Source organism: Nycticebus coucang, chromosome 17, assembly GCF_027406575.1.
Source record: "Nycticebus coucang isolate mNycCou1 chromosome 17, mNycCou1.pri, whole genome shotgun sequence".
In the NCBI taxonomy this organism is placed as follows: domain Eukaryota; kingdom Metazoa; phylum Chordata; class Mammalia; order Primates; family Lorisidae; genus Nycticebus; species Nycticebus coucang.
Genome location: NC_069796.1, coordinates 44,867,052 through 44,888,832, shown reverse-complemented (window position 1 = coordinate 44,888,832; position 21,781 = coordinate 44,867,052). Strand labels below are relative to the sequence as shown.

The 21,781-nt window shown below is 41.5% G+C and overlaps 1 protein-coding gene across 2 annotated transcripts in view; it reads left to right on the top strand.

Annotated features, from left to right (window-relative positions):
• Positions 1 to 3,405: 3,405 nt before the first annotated feature.
• Positions 3,406 to 21,781, top strand: part of GRXCR2 (glutaredoxin and cysteine rich domain containing 2) — a 31,278-nt gene continuing 12,902 nt past the window's right edge. Inside the window, exon 1 of one of the 2 annotated variants that reach the window (XM_053566955.1) lies at positions 3,406 to 3,469. In XM_053566955.1, the coding sequence (XP_053422930.1) occupies positions 3,419 to 3,469 (51 nt within the window). In that variant the 5' untranslated portion in view covers positions 3,406 to 3,418. Of the gene's footprint in view, positions 3,470 to 20,609; positions 20,687 to 21,781 lie in introns of those variants that run through there. The other variant, XM_053566956.1, reaches the window with a different exon arrangement.

The following is a 21,781-nucleotide window of genomic DNA, read 5'->3' as shown; positions in this document are numbered from 1 at the left end:
AAATTGCAACACCTGCTTTTTTCTGATTACCATTTGCCTGAAATATGGATGACCATCCTTTCACCCTGAGTCTGTATTTGTCTTTTAAGTTGAGATGTGACTCTTGTATGCAACAAATATCTGGCTTGAGTTTTTGTATCCAGTCAGCTAACCTATGCCTCTTTAGAGGACAGTTTAAGCCATTCACATTGATGGAGAGTATTGATAAGTCTGGTGGAATTTTGGGTATCGAGTTTTTCAAAGGTCCAGTGGACATTTTTAATCCTTTCACCAGTGTGGAAGTTGGAGTTTGATCCAAAGTTTCTGAGTGAGTTTACTTTTGTGGTATAGGATTGGGTTGGTCATTGTGGAGGATAGGTCTGAGAACATCCTGAAGAGCTGGTTTACTTATGGCAAATTTTTTCAACATATGAATGTCATTGAAGTATTTAATTTCTCCATCATAGATGAAACTCAGTTTAGCTGGATACAAGATCCTGGGTTGAAAGTTTTTTTGCTTTAGGAGATTAAAAGTTGATGACCAGCCTCTTCTTGCTTGAAAAGTTTCAGCAGAGAGATCTGCAGTTATTCTAATATTCTTACCTTTGTACGTTATAGTTTTCTTTCGCCGGGCTGCTTTGAGAATCTTCTCTTTCATGTTAACTTTAGTGAAGCTAATTATGATATGTCTGGGAGATGGCTTATTGGGGTTGAATCGTGCTGGGGTTCTGAAGCTGTCTGCTATCTGAATTTCAGATTCTCTAGGCATGTCTGGAAAATTTTCTTTCATAATTTCATGTAGAAGGGCCTCTGTGCCCTTGGCAGCCACTTCATCGTTCTCCGAAATTCCTATAACCCTTATGTTGTTTTTTTTCGAATTATCTGAGAGTTCTCTGAGTGAGTGATCCGTTTTTGCTCTCCATTTCTCTTCCTCTTTGAGAGACTGGGAGCTTTCGAAGACTTTATCTTCAATGTCAGAAATCCTTTCTTCTGCTTGCTCCATTCTGTTACTGAGGGATTCTACTGTATTTTTCATATCTTTGAGGGCCGTAAGTTCTTGTTTCAGTGTGTCTAAGTCTTTGGTGGTTTTGTCTTTAAATTCGTTAAATTCTTGAGACAATTTTTGAATTTCTCCTCGAATTCCTAATTCCATTTTATTAATCTTGTCTGCAAACCAAATTCTGAATTCGACTTCTGACATCTCAGCCAGTTGTTTATGAATGGGATCTTCAATCACATCTGCCGTATCTTTTCTTGGGGGGGTTGATCTATTCTGGTTATTCATGTTACCAGAGTTTTTCCGCTGATTCCGCCCCATGGTTTACTCCCTTTGGTTTTTCCCCTGGGGTTTTATCGAGGGCCCGTACAGTGTTGTGGCCTGAGAAACTGGGGCCCTGTCTGGTGTGGTGGAGCAAAGTGGTTCTGTCTTGTTTTCAGCTGGTTTCTGTTCGATCCTATTGCAACTTCTACTCTGGCTTGAAGTCTCAGCTTTTGTTTGCGTCCTTGTGATCACAACTTGCCTCAGCGGTGTTGATGTGCGTTCTTCAGCCTTCTCTCTTGGTGAGGCTCAAGTCTACCAGGATACTTACTAAATTCCTGTCCCTTAACTCTCCTTCTGGACGGGAGCCTTTGTTGAAAGCTGGCTTCAGTCCGCCATCTTGTCTCCCCTCTTATCTCTTGCTTACATGACTAAAATAGCATCTAGAAATAGCTTTCCCAAGTCCACACTTGTCACCTTATCTATCAAGACTTTTAGTTACAAGCAAAAGAAGTGGATTCCAGCTGATGTTGTCATTTCCTCAAACATAGAAAGATTATTCAGATGATGGGTCTAAATGCAATGTGCTATCTTGAACTGGATTCTGGAACAGAAAAAATGCATTAGTAGAAAAACTGGTCAAGTTCAAATCAAGTTAGTCTTTCAGCTAATGGGTGTATACTGATGTTAATGTTTTAATTGTAATGAAAGTACCATTTAGATGTTAGCAATGGCAGAAATTGGGTAAAGGGTATGGGCTATCTCTGTAGTTTTTGTCACTTTTCCGTAAATCTAAAATTATTCTAAAACAAAACATTTTGATATTGAAAAAAGATGAATACTCGCAATCTAGGTGGTCTAGAATCCATTTGACCAGAGTTACCATTTAAAAATATAAATCAAGGCAGGCAAGGTGGCTCATTCCTATAATCTAAGCACTTATGGAACCCAAGGCAGGAGGATTGCTTGAGGCCAGGAGTTTGAGACCAGCCTGCAGACACAGTAAGACCTGTCTCTACAAAGAATAAAGAAAATCAGCCAGGCATATGGCATGCGCTATAGTCTCCGTTACTTGAGGAGCTCAGGCAGGATTGTTTGAGCCCAGGAGGTTGAGGTTTCAGTTAGCTATGATCCTGCCACTGCACTCCAGCCTGGGTGACGGAATGAGACCCTGTGTAATCAGAGCATATCAGTATCCTTCTTAGGACCTTTCTGTGGCTTCCCATTGCATAAATCCCTCCCAGGGCCTCTGAACTGCCCTGTTCGTGTCTCTGACCTCCTCTCCCGTTTGTCCACACTGCCCCTGGTCAGTGACCTGTGGCTTTGCTGCAGCAGCACTGGCCTTGCTACAGTTGACCAGGAAGGGCTTGTCCCCGCCTTAGGCCTTTACGCTCTTGACCTAGGCCTTGAGCTCTCTACCTCATCTGCTCCTTCACTGCCCACTCACTCCAAATTAGCTCTCTTGTCCTGCCTGCCACGCTCCTTCCCTTTACTTCATTTTGTGCTCTTCTAAGAAACACTTATTGCCACCTATCAGATTATTTACATTCTTTATCTAATTAGTCGCCCGCCTCCCCTTGGGGTGTCAGCTGTGTCTGCAGCACTTAGCACAGGGTTTACACCTACTGCGGGGCACTGTAGTTTTTTGCTGAATGAATGAGAGAAGGGCAATTTCATCCAGGAAGTCTTCCTGAACCCTGCTCAGGGCTAAGAACGCTCTTCTCAGCTCCTGAGGCCTCTGCATGTCCCTCTCCCTCAGTTCTTGCCCCAGGGGCTGTACCCATGTTCTGACCACTGCCTCCTCCACTCAGGCCTGTCTGCGGGAACTGGAGTGAGCTAATTCACTCTTGTCCTCCCAGGGCTGGCACGACACCTGGAGCAAAGCTGGCACTCGACATGGGGAGCTCATCAGGGCCATTGCTGGGACACTTGCTGGCTGACCTGGGGAGTCCTAGCAACACATTTAAGATGAGGCCAGTCATGGGCCACTCCACTCATCTTTGTATGGCTGGCACTGTGTTAGAGTACACTCAATGCATTGCGATCTGGATATGGGAGCGGAAGGGAAATGGACTGTGAAATTTGGCTAATATCTAAGTTCCACCCACAGAGCAGGCCCAAAAGAGGGGTGAATGTGAGGACTCAGGTTCATTCTGTCTCAGCTTCAGATTAGTTCTTCCCATGTTTTCATCTCTGGGACATTTCCTTAGACCTCTTGTCAGCCCATTTTCTGTAAGTAGATGCTTCTTGGCCTTGCTTCTTTACTTTCTCTCCAGTCTCTCTTACCCTCTGCTCCTGCTTGGCTGAGCAAGCACCTTCCCCCACTGCAGGCCCATTGCCTCCGCTGCAGCTGCCCTGGGAGCCTCGCTCAGCCACTGCTGCAATGGGCAGGGGACACTAGACCAAGATACTTGACCTCTTTTTCCAATTAAGCATCAGCCATCCATCCTCTCTGATTTAAGCAAGAAACAGAATAAAAACTAAAAAGAGTGTGTAATTCAAAGTTAGACCAAACTAGTTCCCCAGAGGTTAACTAGGGGTGGAGATACAGATGGTCATCAATTTGGCAGTGGTACATAATGTATGTGTATATCAAATCATCATTTGTACACCTTGAATATACAAAATTTTTGTTTGTCAATTAAATTAAAATTAAATATTTTAAAGTAAAAAAAAACATAAAAAAAAAAAGTGACACACTCAAATTTGCTTCTCAAAACAAAACAAAACCCAAACCACAAAACTGCCTGCCTCGTAATATGTGAGTAACCTTTGGGAGGAGATTTAACTCCCCAGAGCTTTGGCTTTGTCACTGTCTGAATGGGGATATGCCAATGGTTGGACACACACGCACACTTCACATAGCTGACCCTCTTCTCCTTCTTATATTAGCTTAAAGCTTATCTGTTTTATCTAAGGTAGGTTTTCTCCCTTGGTATCAGCTCTCTATGAGTTTCCTTCATAGCACTTATCACAATGTATAACTAATTGATTTTTATATCTTTTGTGTTGTGTTCCCCATTAGATTGCAGATAGGAAGTGTATCTGTGTCAGTAATGTATCTCAGACATTGCAACAGTAGCTGGTATGTAATTGTGTGTACTATAAAAGTATATATGCAAGGTGGAAGTAATTATACTTATATAATTTTAAGTATATATGTGTATAATTATAAATAATTGTAAAAGTATAAAAGTTGGTATATAATTATATCATTATTATTTCTTATATTCATGGGGAAATTATTGGAAAGAAGGAAAAAGGAAATCACTGGGCAAGAAGGTCCTCAGTCCTTGGTTAATGGAGAGGAAGAGGAATTTTAGTGTAGATTCTCAAAGGTCAATCTACATTGACCATTGTCTACATTGACCAAAAGTCAATGTACACAATGCTACAGATGTGGTCTGGGCATCCTGGCCAAGAGACCCTTATCTTCCAGTGAGAGGTGGCATGCATGTTTCATTGGATATCAGTTTATGATTGGCTCTTGAGTTTGAATAGATAAAGTTTCTTGGAAATCTCCTCCACTTCAGCCTGCTCACGTAGTTTCAATTAATTTTAGTAATGAATTCAGTTGGCATTTTCCCTTTGGAACCCTGTTATTAAAACAAACTTGACAGAGACTCTGCTTGCAGGTACAACAGTGTGGGAACAAAAAGAACTTATACGTACAACATGAGTCCTAATATTGGTTCAGCCACTGTGACAGTTAGGATGAGTAACAGCAATGGAAATCTCATTAAGCATCACAATTTAGCACCCACCTCCAGGAGAGGAGAAAATCACATCTGATCATGCTGTCCTGTTAGTCTTGTAAATAAACACGAGTGAGAAATTGTTGGAGAGAAGAAAAGATGGAAGTAATATTTATCCTAACTCCTTGGTCATTTGCTGTTGGATCTGATGACAGACTGAAAAGTATTTATAGAAGTAAAATTAGGTGGTGGTCAGAGGCTTGGGTAGGTGGCAAGAGAATTATTATCAGTCTTCACTCACTCACTGGGCATCTCCTGTGTGCTAGGCACTACTCTAGGCACTGGGGAGAGAGTAAAGAAGCCAGACCAAGTCCATGCCCTAAGGAGCTTGCATTCTGGGGGAGGAGAGAGACCGAAGCTGAATGAGCAATTTAGTAAATACCTTCTATAAGGAAAATATACCAGGATAGATGACATCGTAGGCAGTCACACAGGTGGGGGTGGTGTAGACAGACCACTTCAGGTGGGCGGCCGGTAAAAGGTTCTCTGAAGTTGTGACATGTGAGTGATAATGTGGAGTCTGGACAAAGGCAGCTGCACAGAGATGGTAGTTAATACCATCTCCGCTGGGAAACAGGACACACAAATGCTGAGCAAGGCAAAAGATTGATCAATCCTCTGCAAATACAAAAATACAAATAATTACTACTTCCACATTCTTTACTACTTCCTACTGATGCGTATTATTTTCCAGCCATGTGCCCCTGGTCAAGCTATTCAGTCACTCTAATTTTGACAGCTATAATATGGCAGCAGCCATGACTACATACCTTGTAGCCTTGTTATGAATTACAAATGATAGCAATAAATGCCAATAATTATCGAATGCTTATTATGTCTTGGGCACTTTGAAAATGGCTTCACATATAATAGCTCATTTAATCTTCTCGATAACCTCCTTAATTAGACAAGAAGCATTATAATTCCCATTTTGCAGATGAGGAGATTGGGTATACAGAGGGCGAATAAACTTACTAAGGTCACCCAGCAAGTGAATGGCCGAGATAGGATTTGAATCTGGGCAAATTCCAAAACCCTCAACCTCACGTGTTGCCGGTGTAAGAGCTTCAGATCAATGTCCACCAAGTACCTTGCCCAGAACCTGCACATGGCAGCCCTCGAGGCTTTTGCCTCTATTTTTACTTCTTTTCTTTCTTTCCTTTTCCGATCCCCTAACAACCTTGAGTGATCTTGGAATCTGCCTTATACAATATGACATTCAGAAATCAATGATTGCCATAGAAGTTGAGCTGGAAGCCAGATCTTCTGCTTCCAAATCCCCAGGTCTTTTCCGTACAGCGAGCCTCCCTGGAGTTTTTGCTTATTTTAATTAATCGTATTTTTGAAAGGGATCCTCAGATATACACACCGAATTTGCTTTGGTAGATCCAGCTGTTCGCAAAACAATAGGGCCAATTTTCTTCCTTAATTCTGCTTCTATTAACATTTAGAACATCGCTCCATATTCATTGTTCCTATTTTAAGCTAAAATATTGTCAGAGCCTTTCAGTACTCATCAGCTGATGAAACCCACCAGACTCTGAGTTGGCACCTCCCCGCCACCTGTCAGCCCTGGTGTCACCCTCTCTGCCTCTTGGGCCCCTCCTTGTGTACATCCGGGAATTTCCAGGGTTCCTTGAGACTTCCCAGGTAGGAATTGTTGGGGAGTTTGTTTCTGTTTCTTTGCACAAGGCCATTCCTATCCTCTTGGATTAGTAAAGGTGAATTTTAAACGTAAGATCTTTTTTTTTTTTTAAAGTCTTTTTGGGTAAGGTGGTTGGAACTTTGCATCAACCTCTGAGCCTGGAGGAAAGCGCACCTGCGCTCTTTGCCTCCCGGGGCAGTTACAGTTGGGAATGGGAAACCTGACCGCGCGGTCAAACAGCCAGAGCATCTCTAGCCCCCTGCCACCCCACCCCCCGGCCCCCCACGTAAAAGCTAAGGCAGAATCTTCCTGGGGTCTTTCTCTGAGGATGGTGCAGATTTACGACTCAAATCCAGACTTTCTTTTTGGTTATGAGATTGAGATTCTGGTATTTGGCCAGCTGCTCCGTGTCTCCACTTAGAAGTCTGATGGGAATCTCAGCTCCACCATGGACTGCCATCCTTGAACTTGCTCCTCTCTGTCCTTTTCACATCTGCTAATGACTCTATCCTTTGAGGTGCTTCGCAGAAGTGTTGGCTTCTTCCCGGCGCTTGCTTTCCCCTCCATGCCCGCGTGTCCTGTCCCTCTGCAATACCCGTTCACGGTTTCCTTCAAGGTCGACTCAGCTGCCCAACGCGTCTCCCTGCTGCCGGCCGCCACTGCGCGCTGAGACCCCGTCTCCCTCCCAGTCCCCCTGCTCTCCGGACCAGCCTTCTTTTTTGCTCTCGCCCCTTGCCTTTCTACTCAGTGCTGACCCTGTTAACCCTGCATCGGTGCGTGCCCCTTCTCAGCTCAAACTCTCCTGCAGCTTCTTGCCTCTCAGAATGGAAGTTACATTCTTGAAAAGGTCTTCAGGCTCCGCACCCACTTTCGCCTGCTCTTCCCCCTCTGTCCTCTCTGCCTCAGCCACACGGCTACTTGCTGCCCCAGGGACCTCGAGGCGTGGTCCCGCCTTGGGAACAGAAGTTCCCCTGGCTAGGAAACTTGCTGCCCATACAGGCTGGCTGCCTCACCACATTCAAGTCCATTCTCAAGTCCCTTCCTGATCACTTCATGTAAAATTGTAAACCTGCTTCCAGCCCGTACTTCCCATTTACTCCCAGGCCTCATTGTGTGTTCCCAGAACGTGTATCACCATCTGACTTTCTACCTGTTTTGCTTAAGATTTTGTTTACTGTCTGCCTCCTGTAGGAATGTCAGCTCCATGAGGACAGGGATCTTTGTCTGGTTTTTGAAAACTCTATTTCTAGTGTTTAGAATAATACCTGGTAGCTAGTAGGCACTTAACTGTATTTGTTAGATGAGTGAATGACTGCTAAGGGATTAACACGGTGCCCAACTATATCTAGTCAGGAATCATTCCGTGACAGAAAGACAGAAAATCAATTCAAGCCAGAAAGGAATGTGATTGTATCACCTCCAAGGCTGCTGGAAATTTAGGGGAGCATTACTTTCAGGGTGGCTCTATCCAGGAACTAAAATGAAGCTGTCAATCACAGACTCCATTTGTTGTTACTATTTTCTTCCCTGTTAGCTTCATTCTCAGGCAAGTTTTGGCTGTTTCCATCAAATTTAAGTTTACATAGTACTAGATCAGCGATACCAGGAAGGGGGGTTTATGTTCTACCACTTTTACCTAAGTTCCTAGGAGATCATCTCATTGGCCTGGCTCAAGTCAGGTGCCCGTCCCTGGACCAATCCCTGTGATCCAGGCGAATGCAGCACTGTCATTGGTCAAGTTGAATCATCTGCTCCTCCCTGGAGTGGAGGGAGCCCTTGTGGGCATCAGGCCCACCAGCACTCCATAGAGCCGGAGGGAGGGGCGTTCTGTAAAGGGAAGTGTTGAGCGCCACTACCAGGCTCATCATGAATGCCCACGAGTGATCTCTACAAAAACATGGTCCTGATCTTGTGACTAAAATGCTTCAGAATCCTCAGTGGCTCCCCATTAAAATAAATGCTGAACTCTTTGGTCTGGAATTCAAAGCACAAACTAACAAACTTCAATCTATTCCTCGCGTCTTCCAGCCTCATTCTCATCATGCCCTCCTGTATTCCCTTTGCTGGGCTATGTGCTATTCTTGGACCATCATTTATCCATTCATACACCCCTAACACTTATTAAGCTCTTACTGTATGCCTCCTAGCCTTTGTTCATTTAGTGAGTGCTCCCCTGAATGCATTTTTGCCTCTTGTATGCATATAAAAGACAACACATTCTTTACGGCTCAGGATAAATGCCATACTTTTTGAAGATGTCCTCATTCCTCTCCTTCTCAGTCCCATACAAACCAGGATGATTTGTTCCCTCCATTTATCTCAATAATATTTTACTTATTTCTTGGGGGCCTTGGGTTAATGTCATATATGGTCATGTCTATTTCCCCTACTGGACTCTCAATTCTTTGAGGTCTTTGATATCTTCTCCCTTCACACAGACAGGCAGTTATAATATGTTGTATGCATAGAAGATATCTAATAAATGTGAAATGAATGAATTACAGACTGAGTTGCTTGAACTTTCAGCTTCTCTTCTTTTACATCACTGTGACATATTTATTCGTATGGCACATTTGGATTTATAAAATGTTTTCAGGCCCTACATGTTGTTTACTTTTCGTAATGGTATTCTGAACTGGTTATTATTTGTATTTTAAGGATAAAGGAAGTGAATCTTTGATAAGATAGGCAACTTTTTGGCTACACAGATACATGGTAAGGATAATGATTGAATTCAGGTCCAATATCGATTCTATATCAGTTGCAGATATTTTGGTGACAAATGATAGTAACTCAAACCAGAGTACACAAAAAGAAATTTATTGATTAATTGGTAGCCTGCAAAGAACCAAGCTTTTTGCTACTCACTCTCTGTGTCGTCTGTCCACTCTGTCAGGGACTTTGAGCTTGGATGTGGCACTTGCTTTGGCCCAGAGGACTTCAGTAAGTATGATGTGAGCAGATGCCTGATAGGCTGCTGGCACATTGCACTTGCCTGCTTGGAGTTCTCCCCTCTGGGAGCTCAGCTGTCATACCCTAAGGAGCCCAAACCACTGGAAAGGCCTCAGAGAAGAACTGTGCACCCATCAACAGCCCCAGCAGAGTGCTCAGCTGCCACCAGCACCCACAGCTGGCATATAAGTGAGCACCCTGGCTGTGCCAGCTTAGTCCAGCTTCCAGGTGGCTGAAACCCTGGCTGCAGAACCATGAGGGAGGTAAAATGGTCATCATCTAAAGCCAAAAATAGGTAACAGAAATGTCAGGCAAACATATGATTTGTTTTGCCTGATCTTGAACCAGTCACTGTGTCCTGGGCTGCGGGGTCTTCTGCTTCTGTCTCTGGCCAGGACCATATGGAGCAGGGGGAGAGACCCTTAAAGAGGGGAGTCTGAAGAATTGTGTGGGACAGACAAAAATGGTAGCTCTGGATCCTGGTATAAACTGCAAAAAACTAGCCCATCTCCTCAGTAAGTCAGGAAGGTGTTCATCACATCAAGGAATCACAGATTGTCAGAAGTTAAAAAGTTCAAGTTTTTAATTTTAGACACTGAAATTGAGGCTCAGAGATCATTCCTAGAGTCCACCAATTGTCAGGCCAGAACCAGGTAGCACAGCTCCTACTCAGAATCTACTGCCCCTGGGTCCTTGGCAATGATGGTTCTCAGGAGTGGGGGATTGGGGGAAAGCGGGGTGCATTTGTGTGTTTCCAGATCTCTGGCCTGAGGTGGGATGGAGGGACCTTGGTGTGAGTGATATAATGCCCCCTTAGCTCTGTTTTCAGCACCTAGTACCTCTCTGGGCAGGGACCCACACAAATCAGTGCCCTGGGTCTGAGGCTGGTCAGACTGACCTCTGCTCCAGTTAGCCGTCCTAATCATCCTCACCAGCCTTTACTGATACAACTGATTGTTAAACCAAGCAGTCCAGGGCTTGCCTCTGAAGTGCTGTGAGATTTCACAGGAGAGGAGCACTTAGAGACAAACATTTGGGACCTCGAGCTTCATGTAATGCTCTGCTTGGTGCGAATTTATGGCTCTTTAGACAGTTTGAAAGCAATTTTTGTGAAATTTTCTGGAACATTTTGTATCTTCAGGCAAAAAGTGGCTTTTGCTGCATGAGCAACAGTTGTGTGTTTCCTCCAGAGAAAGACAATCAATTGTAGCCTTGGACAAATCAATAACATAGGTAGGGGGCCAAATTCTTCATCCTCACTATATCCATCATTCTCTTCCTTCCCATAACTACCGGACATAGAGTTGTAGGACGTTCATCCTGAGAAAGAATTTAGAGTTTATTTACTCAAGTGAATGACTTGAGAGATGAGGAAATGGAGGCCCAGAGAGGGCTAGAAGCTTGTTCCAGTCACACAGCAATTCTTATGGATTAAGTTGGGACTAAGTTTTGAGAAAAGGATATAGGTAAGGAACTGAGTTTCAAAGAAAACTGACTCTTAGCAGGGGACCTCAGAGAGAGAAGAAAATAATGTAGATTTCTCCAATAGAGACTCAAGACACTTGGATATAATGTTTTTAATAGGATTTTACACTCCTAAGTGTCCATGGAAAATTAGCCATCCATGTTTCATTTTCGCTGGGCCCTGATCCACTTCTTTGAGGTTCAGAAAGGTAAAGCAATTTACCTAAGGTCACACAGCTACAAAGAACTGATTCCAAACCCACATCCTTTACATTACCCTGCACTGCTTTTTAGGGGGATAGGTGTAATTCTTGTTGTCAATGAAATGGAAAGTAGTCAATCATTATTTGTCCCCAGGGGAAAAAATCATAGAGATATATAGGAACTTATTTATATTTAAAAGCTGCATAGTACCCTGGACTCCAGGGTCAGATTATCCAGGTTCAAATCCAAGTTCCATCCCTTATTGATTGTGTGACACACTTGATCCCCAAGTTAAAAAAAAAATCTTCTTTTACTTTTTATCTAGACAATGGCCATAATTTTAACATTTACCTCATAGTGTTGTCATAAGAATAAAAGAGATAATACTTGAAAAGCACTTAACACTATGGCTGACAAGTGAGTGCTAAAAAGCGCTAGCTATTATTTGATTTTATAATGCACAATTTAATTGGCAAGCAGGATGAAGCAGACAGGGGAAATGTAAAAGAGGAAAGACTAATTCTTCTTTTTAACTTGTCTTCATGCACTGATTCCTTTGCATGTCCCCAGCACGCACATACCTCTCTGGTGGATTCAATTAGATCAGCTCCTTCCAAAGGAGAGAGAGAAGGGAAACTGGTTAGTGGGAAACCCAACAGAGTGTGAACAAAGATGCATGTAAGAGGGTAGTCTTTGCATGATCCTTTATAGTAGAGAAAACTTGGAAATAATCTAAATGTTAATTTATAAAGAACTGGTTATATCAACAATTGTGCACCTCAGTTAATTCAGCACAATCCTTTCAGAGACTCAGGATAAACTCATCAGAATCATCTTTGATTCTTCCTTTCTCTCACTCCCCACATGAATACCATGAGTGAATCCTGCTGATGACTCTCAAGATATATTTAGCATGTAACTAGTTCTCATTACCTCCACAGCTGCCACCCTGATCTTTGGGCACTGTCATCTCTTGTGTAGATGTTTGCAATCACCTTCCACCTGGTCTCTCTGCTGTCACTCTTGCCCCTTCCAGTGACAATGGTATCCTTGCTGATCCGTACATCTATTAACTAATTCCTACCTTAGGGCCGTTGTGTGTGCCTGTTCCTGCTGCCTGGAACACTCCTCCCATGATGCTCATAGTTCCCCTCCTCATCTACTCAAGGCTGCTTTTCATTGAGGCCTGCCCCATCTATCCTATTTTTAATTGCAATCTACCCCACTCTGAATTTAATACTTTCAATCCCCTTTACTCTGCTGTATTTTTTTCCATAGCAATTATCACTTTTATGTAAGAGATCCTATTATTTACTTAGCATATTGTCTGCTTTTCTCTGCTAGACTATAAGCTCCATGAAGGAAAGGACGTTGGCCTTTTACTCCCTGCTTTTGTTGTTGTTTAGTGCTAAGTTCCTAGCACCTCGAAGAGTTCCAAGCACATAGTAGGTGCTTAGTAAATATTTGCTGAAAGAACACGTGAATAAATTCTTTTTTACAATGGGTTAGTATGAAATTTTAATATCATTGAGGGGAGTCTGTGTGTATTGACATGGGAAAATCTCCAAGACATACTTTTATTTTATTTATTTATTTATTCATTTATTTTGAGACAGAGCCTCACTATGTCACCCTCAGTAGAGTGACATGGTGTCACAGCTCACAGTAACCTCAAACTCTTGGGTTAAGCAATTCCCTTGCTCAGCCTCCCAAGTAGCTGGGATTACAGGTGACCACCACAATGCCTGGCTATTTTTTGGTTGCAGTTGTCATTGTTGTTTAGCAGGCCCGGGCCAGGCTCAAACTCGCCAGCTTTGGTGTATGTCTCCGGAGCCCTACTCATTGAGCTACAGCTGCTGAGCCTCCAAGACATAATTTTAAATAAAAAACAAACAGATTGTAAGGTTATAGAGAAATATACACACATATCATATAATTTCATTTCCATTTTTTAAAAAACCAACAAAACCTTCTATTGGTATCTGCATTCATAGATATACATGTGTGTGCATTAAAATATGGATAAAATGTTAGGAAGAACATAGTCTAGATTTATATAAATAGTTTTTTGTGTGGTTTTATAACTTTATTTGACGTATCTGACAAACACCAGTTAGTTCTCATCCATGTTGACTGTCTGTAGATTTTTGAAAGTGGTAACAGGTACATAAGTAACCAAAGTAGAGACCTTGTTTGGTGAATCTCCATCTTCATTACATTTTCCAGACAACCGCATATGATACAGTATGGGACACACTTTATGCCTTTGGTCCAGGCAGCTTTGTTGAGCCTGGCATCAATGCTCACATCTGAAGTCCCCATCTCTTTCATGGCAAATGTCCAGAAGGCTGAGGGACACCTTCTTGAAGTCCACCGTGGATTCACTTGTGACTGTTAATGGTATATTCTTGAGTCACCATTGATGGCAGACTGGCCCTTCTTCTCCCCATCCTTCTTTCTGGGAGCCATTCGGCTGGGCTCAGATTGGAAAGAAAGAGCGAGAGGGTTTGTGGGAGGAGGAAAGGGGTGGTTGCAAGTACAACTTCCGGGTCATTGCAATAGTTTTTTTTTTTTTTTTGAAAAGGTAAAGGAGGCTTTTTTCTCTTTAACTGTGTCTGTAGATTTTGAGTTTATCTTACAAACCGTGCATTCGTGTATTACTTTCTGTGTAATGTAGATTATCTAAGTTTGTGCAAATTTTCAAAAAAATTAAATGTACAGCAACTTTATCACCCTTGTTATCCAGAGCCAGCTAACCCGAAAAGTTGTTAGCAGAGAGGTTTGAAATCAATCAGGAGTGTCTGATCAGGGGATCATTCTTGCCCGTTTGGCCTAACCCCACCTCCCCAGACCAACATGCCTTTCTGCAATCCGCTGTGAGCAACTTGAGAGAAGAGCCATGATTGTCTGACTCACTGCTATAGTTCCATCTTCCAGAATAGTGCTTTGGACTTAGTAGGTACAACGTGTGTATTGTTTAATTGAAGCCCCTCTTTCCTGTCCCCCGGAGACAGTCAGCCACTCCTTTCCTAGCGCTGTTCTGGGATGCAGCCTCAATTCCCTCTCCTCCCTGCAGGTGGCAGAGTCTTCTTGGGCTTGAACCCGCCACGCTTACTACAGCAGCGGCTCTCAACCCACTGAACACAGTGGGTGCTTTCTGCAAGTAACTTCCTTTACTACTGTGGAATAAAGTTAACAAATTAAGTAATTACCTAAAAAGGTAACTTAAAAAAAATCAATACCATGCCCTTGCTCCAATATAAAGAGAAATAAAAGGAAAGTAATTGATAATGAAATACTGTGCATTATAATAACAAATGCTTGGGTGTGATTTCCCAAGAAGCTATCCAGAAAAAGTCAGATGTTCTGTCCATGTCCAGGACACCTGTGAATGTGGACAGGTACAGATGCTGTGTGATACAGTTGTAGTATTTAATCAGTGAAACAATTTTCCAAAATTGTGGTGGACTTCTCTTAGTAGAACTTTGAACAAAACAAAGTACAAGATTTATTTAATTTATATGCATTTTAACTTTTCCAGATATACTGTGTGTCAAAGCTAAGCTCCTGACTCCCACCAAAAAATAAATAGACAAATAGCCATATCCTAGGCTTGAGTAATTATAAACAGGTGTTATATGTATTCAAGAGTTTGAGATGTGGGACAAGTTTTTGCTTTGTAGGATTTCCCTTCATATTGCAGGATTTTTAGCATCCCTGGCCACCACGAAATGCCTGTTGTGCTCTTTCACTAAGTACAAGCCTCAAGAAAATGTTTCCACCAATTTCCATAATGCCCTCTAGGGGACACTACTGGCCTCGTTAAGAACTTTTGACTAGCTACCTAACAGGGCAGCCACAAGTCATATGTGACTATCTGCCTTGAAAGGTAGCCAATGTGACTAAACAACTAAAATTTTTTAGTTTACATATAAATTTTAAAGTTGACTTTCAGTTCAGTCGGAACAACTTGGGTATGTGAGTATACTTCGTCAATATAAATTTTATGAAATCAGAATATAGATGAAATATTTCTAACTAAAAGTTTAGTGAATGAATTGAGACAGTGACTCTTAAAGTGTAAAATACACAAAGAAGTTTAAAGGTTTAGAAGCAAAAAAGTATGTAGAAGACCTCATGAATATGTGGGGCAGTAAGAAAGTTTTGAAATACCCCAAAATCAAGAAACCTAAAATCTGCATGAATGGAAAGAAATGAAGCCCTCGTAAATTTCTTATATTGGATTACATTCTGAAATGACAACATTTTGGATAGATTAGATTGAATAAATATTATTAAAATTAGTTTCACCCTTTTTTTGGTTTGTTTTTACTTTTTAAATGTTGCTTCTGAAAAACTTAAAAATATATATGAAAGGCCAGGTGCTGTGGTTTATGCCTATAATTAATCCCTGTGATTCTGTAATCTGGGAGTCTGAGGCAAAAGGATCACGTGCGCTTAGGAGTTTCAGACCAGCCTGAGCAAGAGCGAGACCCTGTCTCTACTAAAAATAGATAAATTAACTGGATGTTGTGGTGCGTGCTTGTAGTTACTCAGGAGGCTGGGATTGCTTGAACCCAGGAGTTTGAGGTTGCTGAAAGCTAGGATGATTACCATGGCACTCTAGTTTGGAGCAATGAGTGAGACTCTGTCTCAAAAATAAATAAATAAATAAAAATATCTGTGAAGCCAGACAATTAAGTTCATGAACTCATCCTAGAAAAAGTACTGACTACCTCATTGCTGAATATCACTATGGTCACCTTTGAAGTACTGCCCTTGGGAAGCTGTGCACAGTCCTCCCTTCAGAGCAATTTTGGAACTCTTTTTCTGGAATGGTCATCAGGGCTGTCATCGTACAAGGTCTGACTATTAAGTTCGTATGTAAACTCATCCTGGAAAAAGTGCTTTGAAGGGTGATATTCAGTAATGAAGAATGTAGCACTTTTTTTGGATGGGTTTGAGAACTTAATTCTGATCTTGTATATAGCTTACATTATGATATTGGATGGTGCTGGAACAGAGAAAATTCAGGACCATTTGTCAGTCTCTGAGATCTCTTCTTACATTTCTGGCTGATAGGAATGCATAGTAAGTTAGAAATAAGGTAGAAATAAGGAAGGAGTAGAAAAATTAGTCCCTTCTTCTCTAGCAGACAAACCAGGAGCCCAGGGTCAGGGTCCTTCAACGGTAGAATAATCCCAAGGGATTATTATTTTTTAATCCAGATTTGGGCCTGTGGTTTCTGGCAAGGTTAATATTTTTCCACTACACTCATTCCCTACTGGGTCCTTTGAGAACCTTGCCTTTACATTCTGATGTGGAGGTTTTGGCCTCTGATACAAAGATTTGTGCCAGCTGTGCTCAGAGGCAATGAGGAAAAGGCATTTCAAAGTGCGAGAGAGAGAGAGAGATGGCCTATCTCTCCATCCTGGAGATTTACAGGTAATGCATGTGGTTACATTTCAAAGCAAACTATGAGCTATCCCCTAAGTCAGAGCTTGTAAAAACCAACCTCACGGGTAGCTAAGATGCATGCCAGCCACCAAAAGGCCTCACTGATCATATGTTCAGAAATCTGTTATGGATTCCAGAATATAAGACTACGTAAAATCATTTTTTGTGCATTTTTTAAAGAAGTCGTCTTTTTCCAAGCGATGAATTTCATGATGTGAGATAGCATTATGGTAAGAAGTGTGAGCTTTGGGGTCAGAACTGGGTTAGAGCCCAAATCACTGACATTTCGCGGCTGTGGGACCATGGGCAGGCAACTTAACCTTTCTGCGTTTTTCGTTTCCCATTTTCCCGTCTGAAATATCTCCTTCGCAGGTTTTTGTTTTTTTTTTTTTTTGTAATGAAGGGGTGAGAGTGGGAAGTGGGGAGAATTTTTAAGCAGGAAAGCAGTTTAGAACAGCATCTCCCAGGCTATTTCACATTTCTCAGTTTTCTGTGAAATTGAATTCCAAAAAGAAAAAGAGTTTTGTGGGCAGTGCATTTTGGAAATGATATGCAGAGCATCATTTGCTTACCTGTAGTAAAGAAATCAGATTCACTTGGCTTAACTTGGCATTTCTCAAACTTCTTAGGATTCCCCTCCCCGCACCCCCAAATAACTATTAGGTCTTTAGGAAATGATGTGGGAGAAAATGTTTTACCTTACAGTTAGAGTGCCTTGATCTCACATTTTGGATTGGCTGGACTCCTATTCAGATTGCCCTGCTACATGGAGGTAGAAACATGAGATGGGCCAACAGACTCTGTCACTGCCACCTTGGTCCATAATGAAAAATCCATTCCTCAGCTTAGATGACCTTGGGGGTGGGGGGAGAGGGAAGATGATGGTGAAATACCATGGTCTGTTGAAGCATTGTCTTGAAATTTTCTATTTTAGGTGGTGATGGAACAGAGGCAGACTATAAATATAGGTTTTGTTTCTCATGTTTTGTATAAAATCCCAGGAACTCTTATAGCTCTCTACAAATGGTCAATAACTATAATAACCTTCTGCCATAACAATATTTCAAATGCCAGAGTGGAGTTTAAATACACACACGCTGCATGGTAATGTATGAGCAGATTAAAAGGATATGTTTAATTTATAAGCCCTACTCTGATTAAAAATGATAGATGTGGAAAGATCGCTAACGGATAATGTTCATACTCAATTTGCAATAATTGCACATTTCTTTCATCAAGACGCATATCTAATATAATCTCCCAAATCCCAAAATACACATAAAAATAAAGTCCAGTAAATGACATTAGACAGAATAGGATGAAAATTCTGCTCCTAAGAAGATTCAGAATACTCTAGGGTCTAAATCAAAATGCACAGAAGCAAGCCTAGGTATCCACAAATAATTTTGTAAAAGCATCATTTCCCTTCAATTGTTATAATAAACATTTCAAACGTAGAAAAAAATTGGGGGCATAGTATAATAAATAGTCATCAAGTACTGTGAACATTTTCCCAGTTTTTACTTTGCATACTGTTGTGTACACATATTTTAAGTAGGTATATACAGTATATTGAGGGGTTAAACTTTTTCAAAATAGTTTGCATGACATGAAAAGGACATTCTCCCATTATCTTGCCTAAGAAAATTAACAATAATTCTCTAGTTCCTTCTGATACTGCCTCTAGAGTCAAATTTCTCCAGGAAGCAATCTAGGTTTACATAGTGCACTTGGTTGTATGCCTTTATTATCTTTACATCTAGAATGTTCCTTCTACCTCCAACATTTTTTCCCCCTGATGCACTGATTTTTTGATAAGACCTTTATCTTGTAGAATGTCTCCAGAATGGCTTTGTCTATCTGATTGTTTGGGACCATTTAGCCCATTTCTTTGTCCCCTATATTTCTGGTAAAATAAAATTAGGCTTGCTACTTGGGGAGGTAGAATCAGGTGGATTACCTGAGCTCAGGAGTTTGAGACCTGCCTAAATAAGAGCAAGACTCCGTCTCTAAAAATAGGTTGGCAAGTGTCTGTAGTCCCAGCTACTTGGGAGGCTAAGGCAAGAGAATTGCCGGAGCCCAAGAGTTTGAGGTTGCTATGAGCTATGATGCCATGGCAGAACCACTGTTAACATTTTAATGTATTTACTTTTAGTCTTTTTTTTTGATATAGGTTTGCATAGTGAATTCTGTATCAACAATCATAAAATCTGTATCATATATATTTTTCCATATCATTTCAAACTTTTCATAAATCTTTTAAAAGTCACTAGACAATCTTTCATAGTATAGTAATCCTGCTGTTGGACATTGAAGTTATTTCCAATTTTTTCCCCAGTATGAATAATATTATGGAGAAATCTTTATCTATATAAATATTTTTCTCCTTTTAAAATTATATCCTTAACAGAAGTAATTGGGTTGAAGGGAATTTTTTTTTCCATTTCTCTCTTGATTATCAAAGTAAGATGAGCTTTCCATTGACAAGTAAAATACAATAAAACTGGGAAAGAAAACAAATCGTTCAGGTCCTCCACCCAGAGGCAACTGATGTTAGCATTTTCATGTGATTTCTTCTGATACATGCAGTTACAGTATTTTCTTTCTTAGCAAGATTTAAGGATATGAGTATTTTAAGGCTTTTGATAATACTGCCAAAATTGCTTTCAATTTATCAATTTATCCTCCTCCTGTATTAGTTGTGACTATTCTGAAAACTCCAACATCTAAAAATGATCAAATAAGCATGATTATTTCAAAACTTTTCAAGATTATGCTTTGGCTTGTTGAAAATCTGTCTGTGAATGTGGAAAAGGGCATTAAAAAAGTGTTGTACACACAGGGTGCTGTGGCTCATGCTCCTATCTCAGCACTGAGAGAAGGGGATAGCTGAGGTCAGGAATTTGAGGCCAGCCTAGGCAACATAGCAAGACCCCCATTTCTACAGAAAATAAGAAAAATTAGCCAGGGTTGGTGGCACGTGCCTGCAATCTCAGCTACTTGGGAGGCTGAGACAGAAAGATTACTTGAGCCCAGGAATTCAAGGTTTCAGTGAACTATGATCATACCACTACACTCCAATCTGGATGACAGAGCAAGAACCATCTCAAAAGAAAAAACAAAAAGACTGTTACCTAGAAAACTCATCTCCCGCTTTTGATCTTTTGATCTGCTTAAAGTCTACCATTCTGAAAGGATTATCTTTGTTAATGATGTTCAGCTGGGTTTCAGTAGGGACAATTGGAAATGTTTATTTAAAGAGTAGTTGTGGAAGTCAGCTCATTGGATTTTCTAGATGAAGATAGGCCATTGGTTATTTATTAATAGATAAGAAAAAATATTCTTCTAGTTAGGAATTACCAATCTTTTTCATGGCATGGCACAGATAGAACAGAACATAATATCCTATTCACTGGAATATACAGATGAGCTCCAGTGAATAGGATATTATGTTCTATCTGTGCCCCATAGTCCTGGGTTCCCTGGCTGCCCTGAGGGCAGAAGGGTCAAGGTCACAGTCTCCTGTAATCCATTTCTGGCATATCTGGGTCAGCTTTGTATTCTAGGGAACCTGGAGGAATAGGTCTGATGTCATGAAGTACATATCTTTCTGTTTTTTAATGCTGTTTCTCTAGTCCCCTCCCCCACCACCTATTTTTGGCACTGATTATAAAGGGACTTTATAACTGTGGCACATCACCTTAGCAGAAAGGCAGACGTCCTTCTTAATCTTCTGATCCTACTTCTTTGCTGTTCTCCACAAAATATGCTTAATTCCTATTCCAAAGTTTTATCTATTTGATTTTTTCACCTTAAGTCATTAATAATTAACTGAATTATCTTATGTACAGGTGCTTTGGTAAACACTGAGCATAGACAGGTGGTGAAGACAGCTCCTGACTCTAAGGCATTCACAGGCAAATGGAGGGAATAACAGGAATGGCAGGGCAAGTGACATACACTTGAATGGTGGTAGGTCCAAAAGTTCCTTGGCATTCTCCCTGGGGCAGGTGGGAAGGCTTCCAGAAGTAATGGCATTTTAAGTGTGATCTGAAAGGGGAGTGGAAGCTAGACACTCCAATCAGGAAACAGAGTAACTGGGTAAGAGGCAGAAACCTGTGGTTTTAAGAAATGGGTGAGCTTGTTGGTGTGCCTGGAACACCAATTCCAATCAGGACCTGGATGAGTGACAGAGGCCCAGGATGGAAGGGGAGCTAAAGTGAGGCTGGCCGGGTTTGGAAGGGCTTTGTTGCTTGGAACAGTTAGGACTCGTTATACACTGGACCACTGGAAAAGATTTTTTTAAACTGGAGACTGACATCTACAAACTTGTGTTTTAGAAATTGCTTTCCCAGCAATGTGGAAAATGGAATTGGGGATGAGTAGGGAAGTCATCAGGAGGCAGCTGCAACTTGGAAAGTGGAAGAGATGAAGGTTTGGCCTAGGTCCAAGGAGCTGGGTGTGGGTGTAAGAATGGCTGTAGGAGTATGGGACAGGTCAGGTTGGGCAACTAAGTAAATGGTGAGCCATTAGCAAAGACAGAAAAAGGGCTTTACTTTACTGTTCCAGATCTTTAAATCCAACCCATCCATTTGACCCAGCCCTAAGGCCCTCCCGTTTGCAAACCTTTTTCTTGCATCTTTGTCTCCTAGAGACCACTCCCTTCCCTGTGTAGCTATTCTGGCATTCAGCTGTGGACAGTTTGCTCTCTAAGCATGAGGTTACCACCTACCACATGTATTAGGTTTGTTTCCTGAACTGGATTGTAGGACTGTTCTCAGGCCCAAATATCATGCTGCTCTGACGCTCTGACGTCCATCTCCACAACTATCTCACAGGGTTGGGTATTTACAAAGTGCAGCAGGCAGTGGGGCTAGAGCTGTGCTTGTAAAGGAAACCTTCAGTATAAAATATATACCAAGTGGAACTCTCAGGTTAATATAGGGGTAGAATCCACAGTCCAGGACTCCTGGAGTCCTCTTATTCTAAGTAGCAACCCCCAAGAACCGCCAGTGTCCCTAGGGCCCCATGAGACACAATTTGAAAACTTTGGCTTGGTGGACAGAT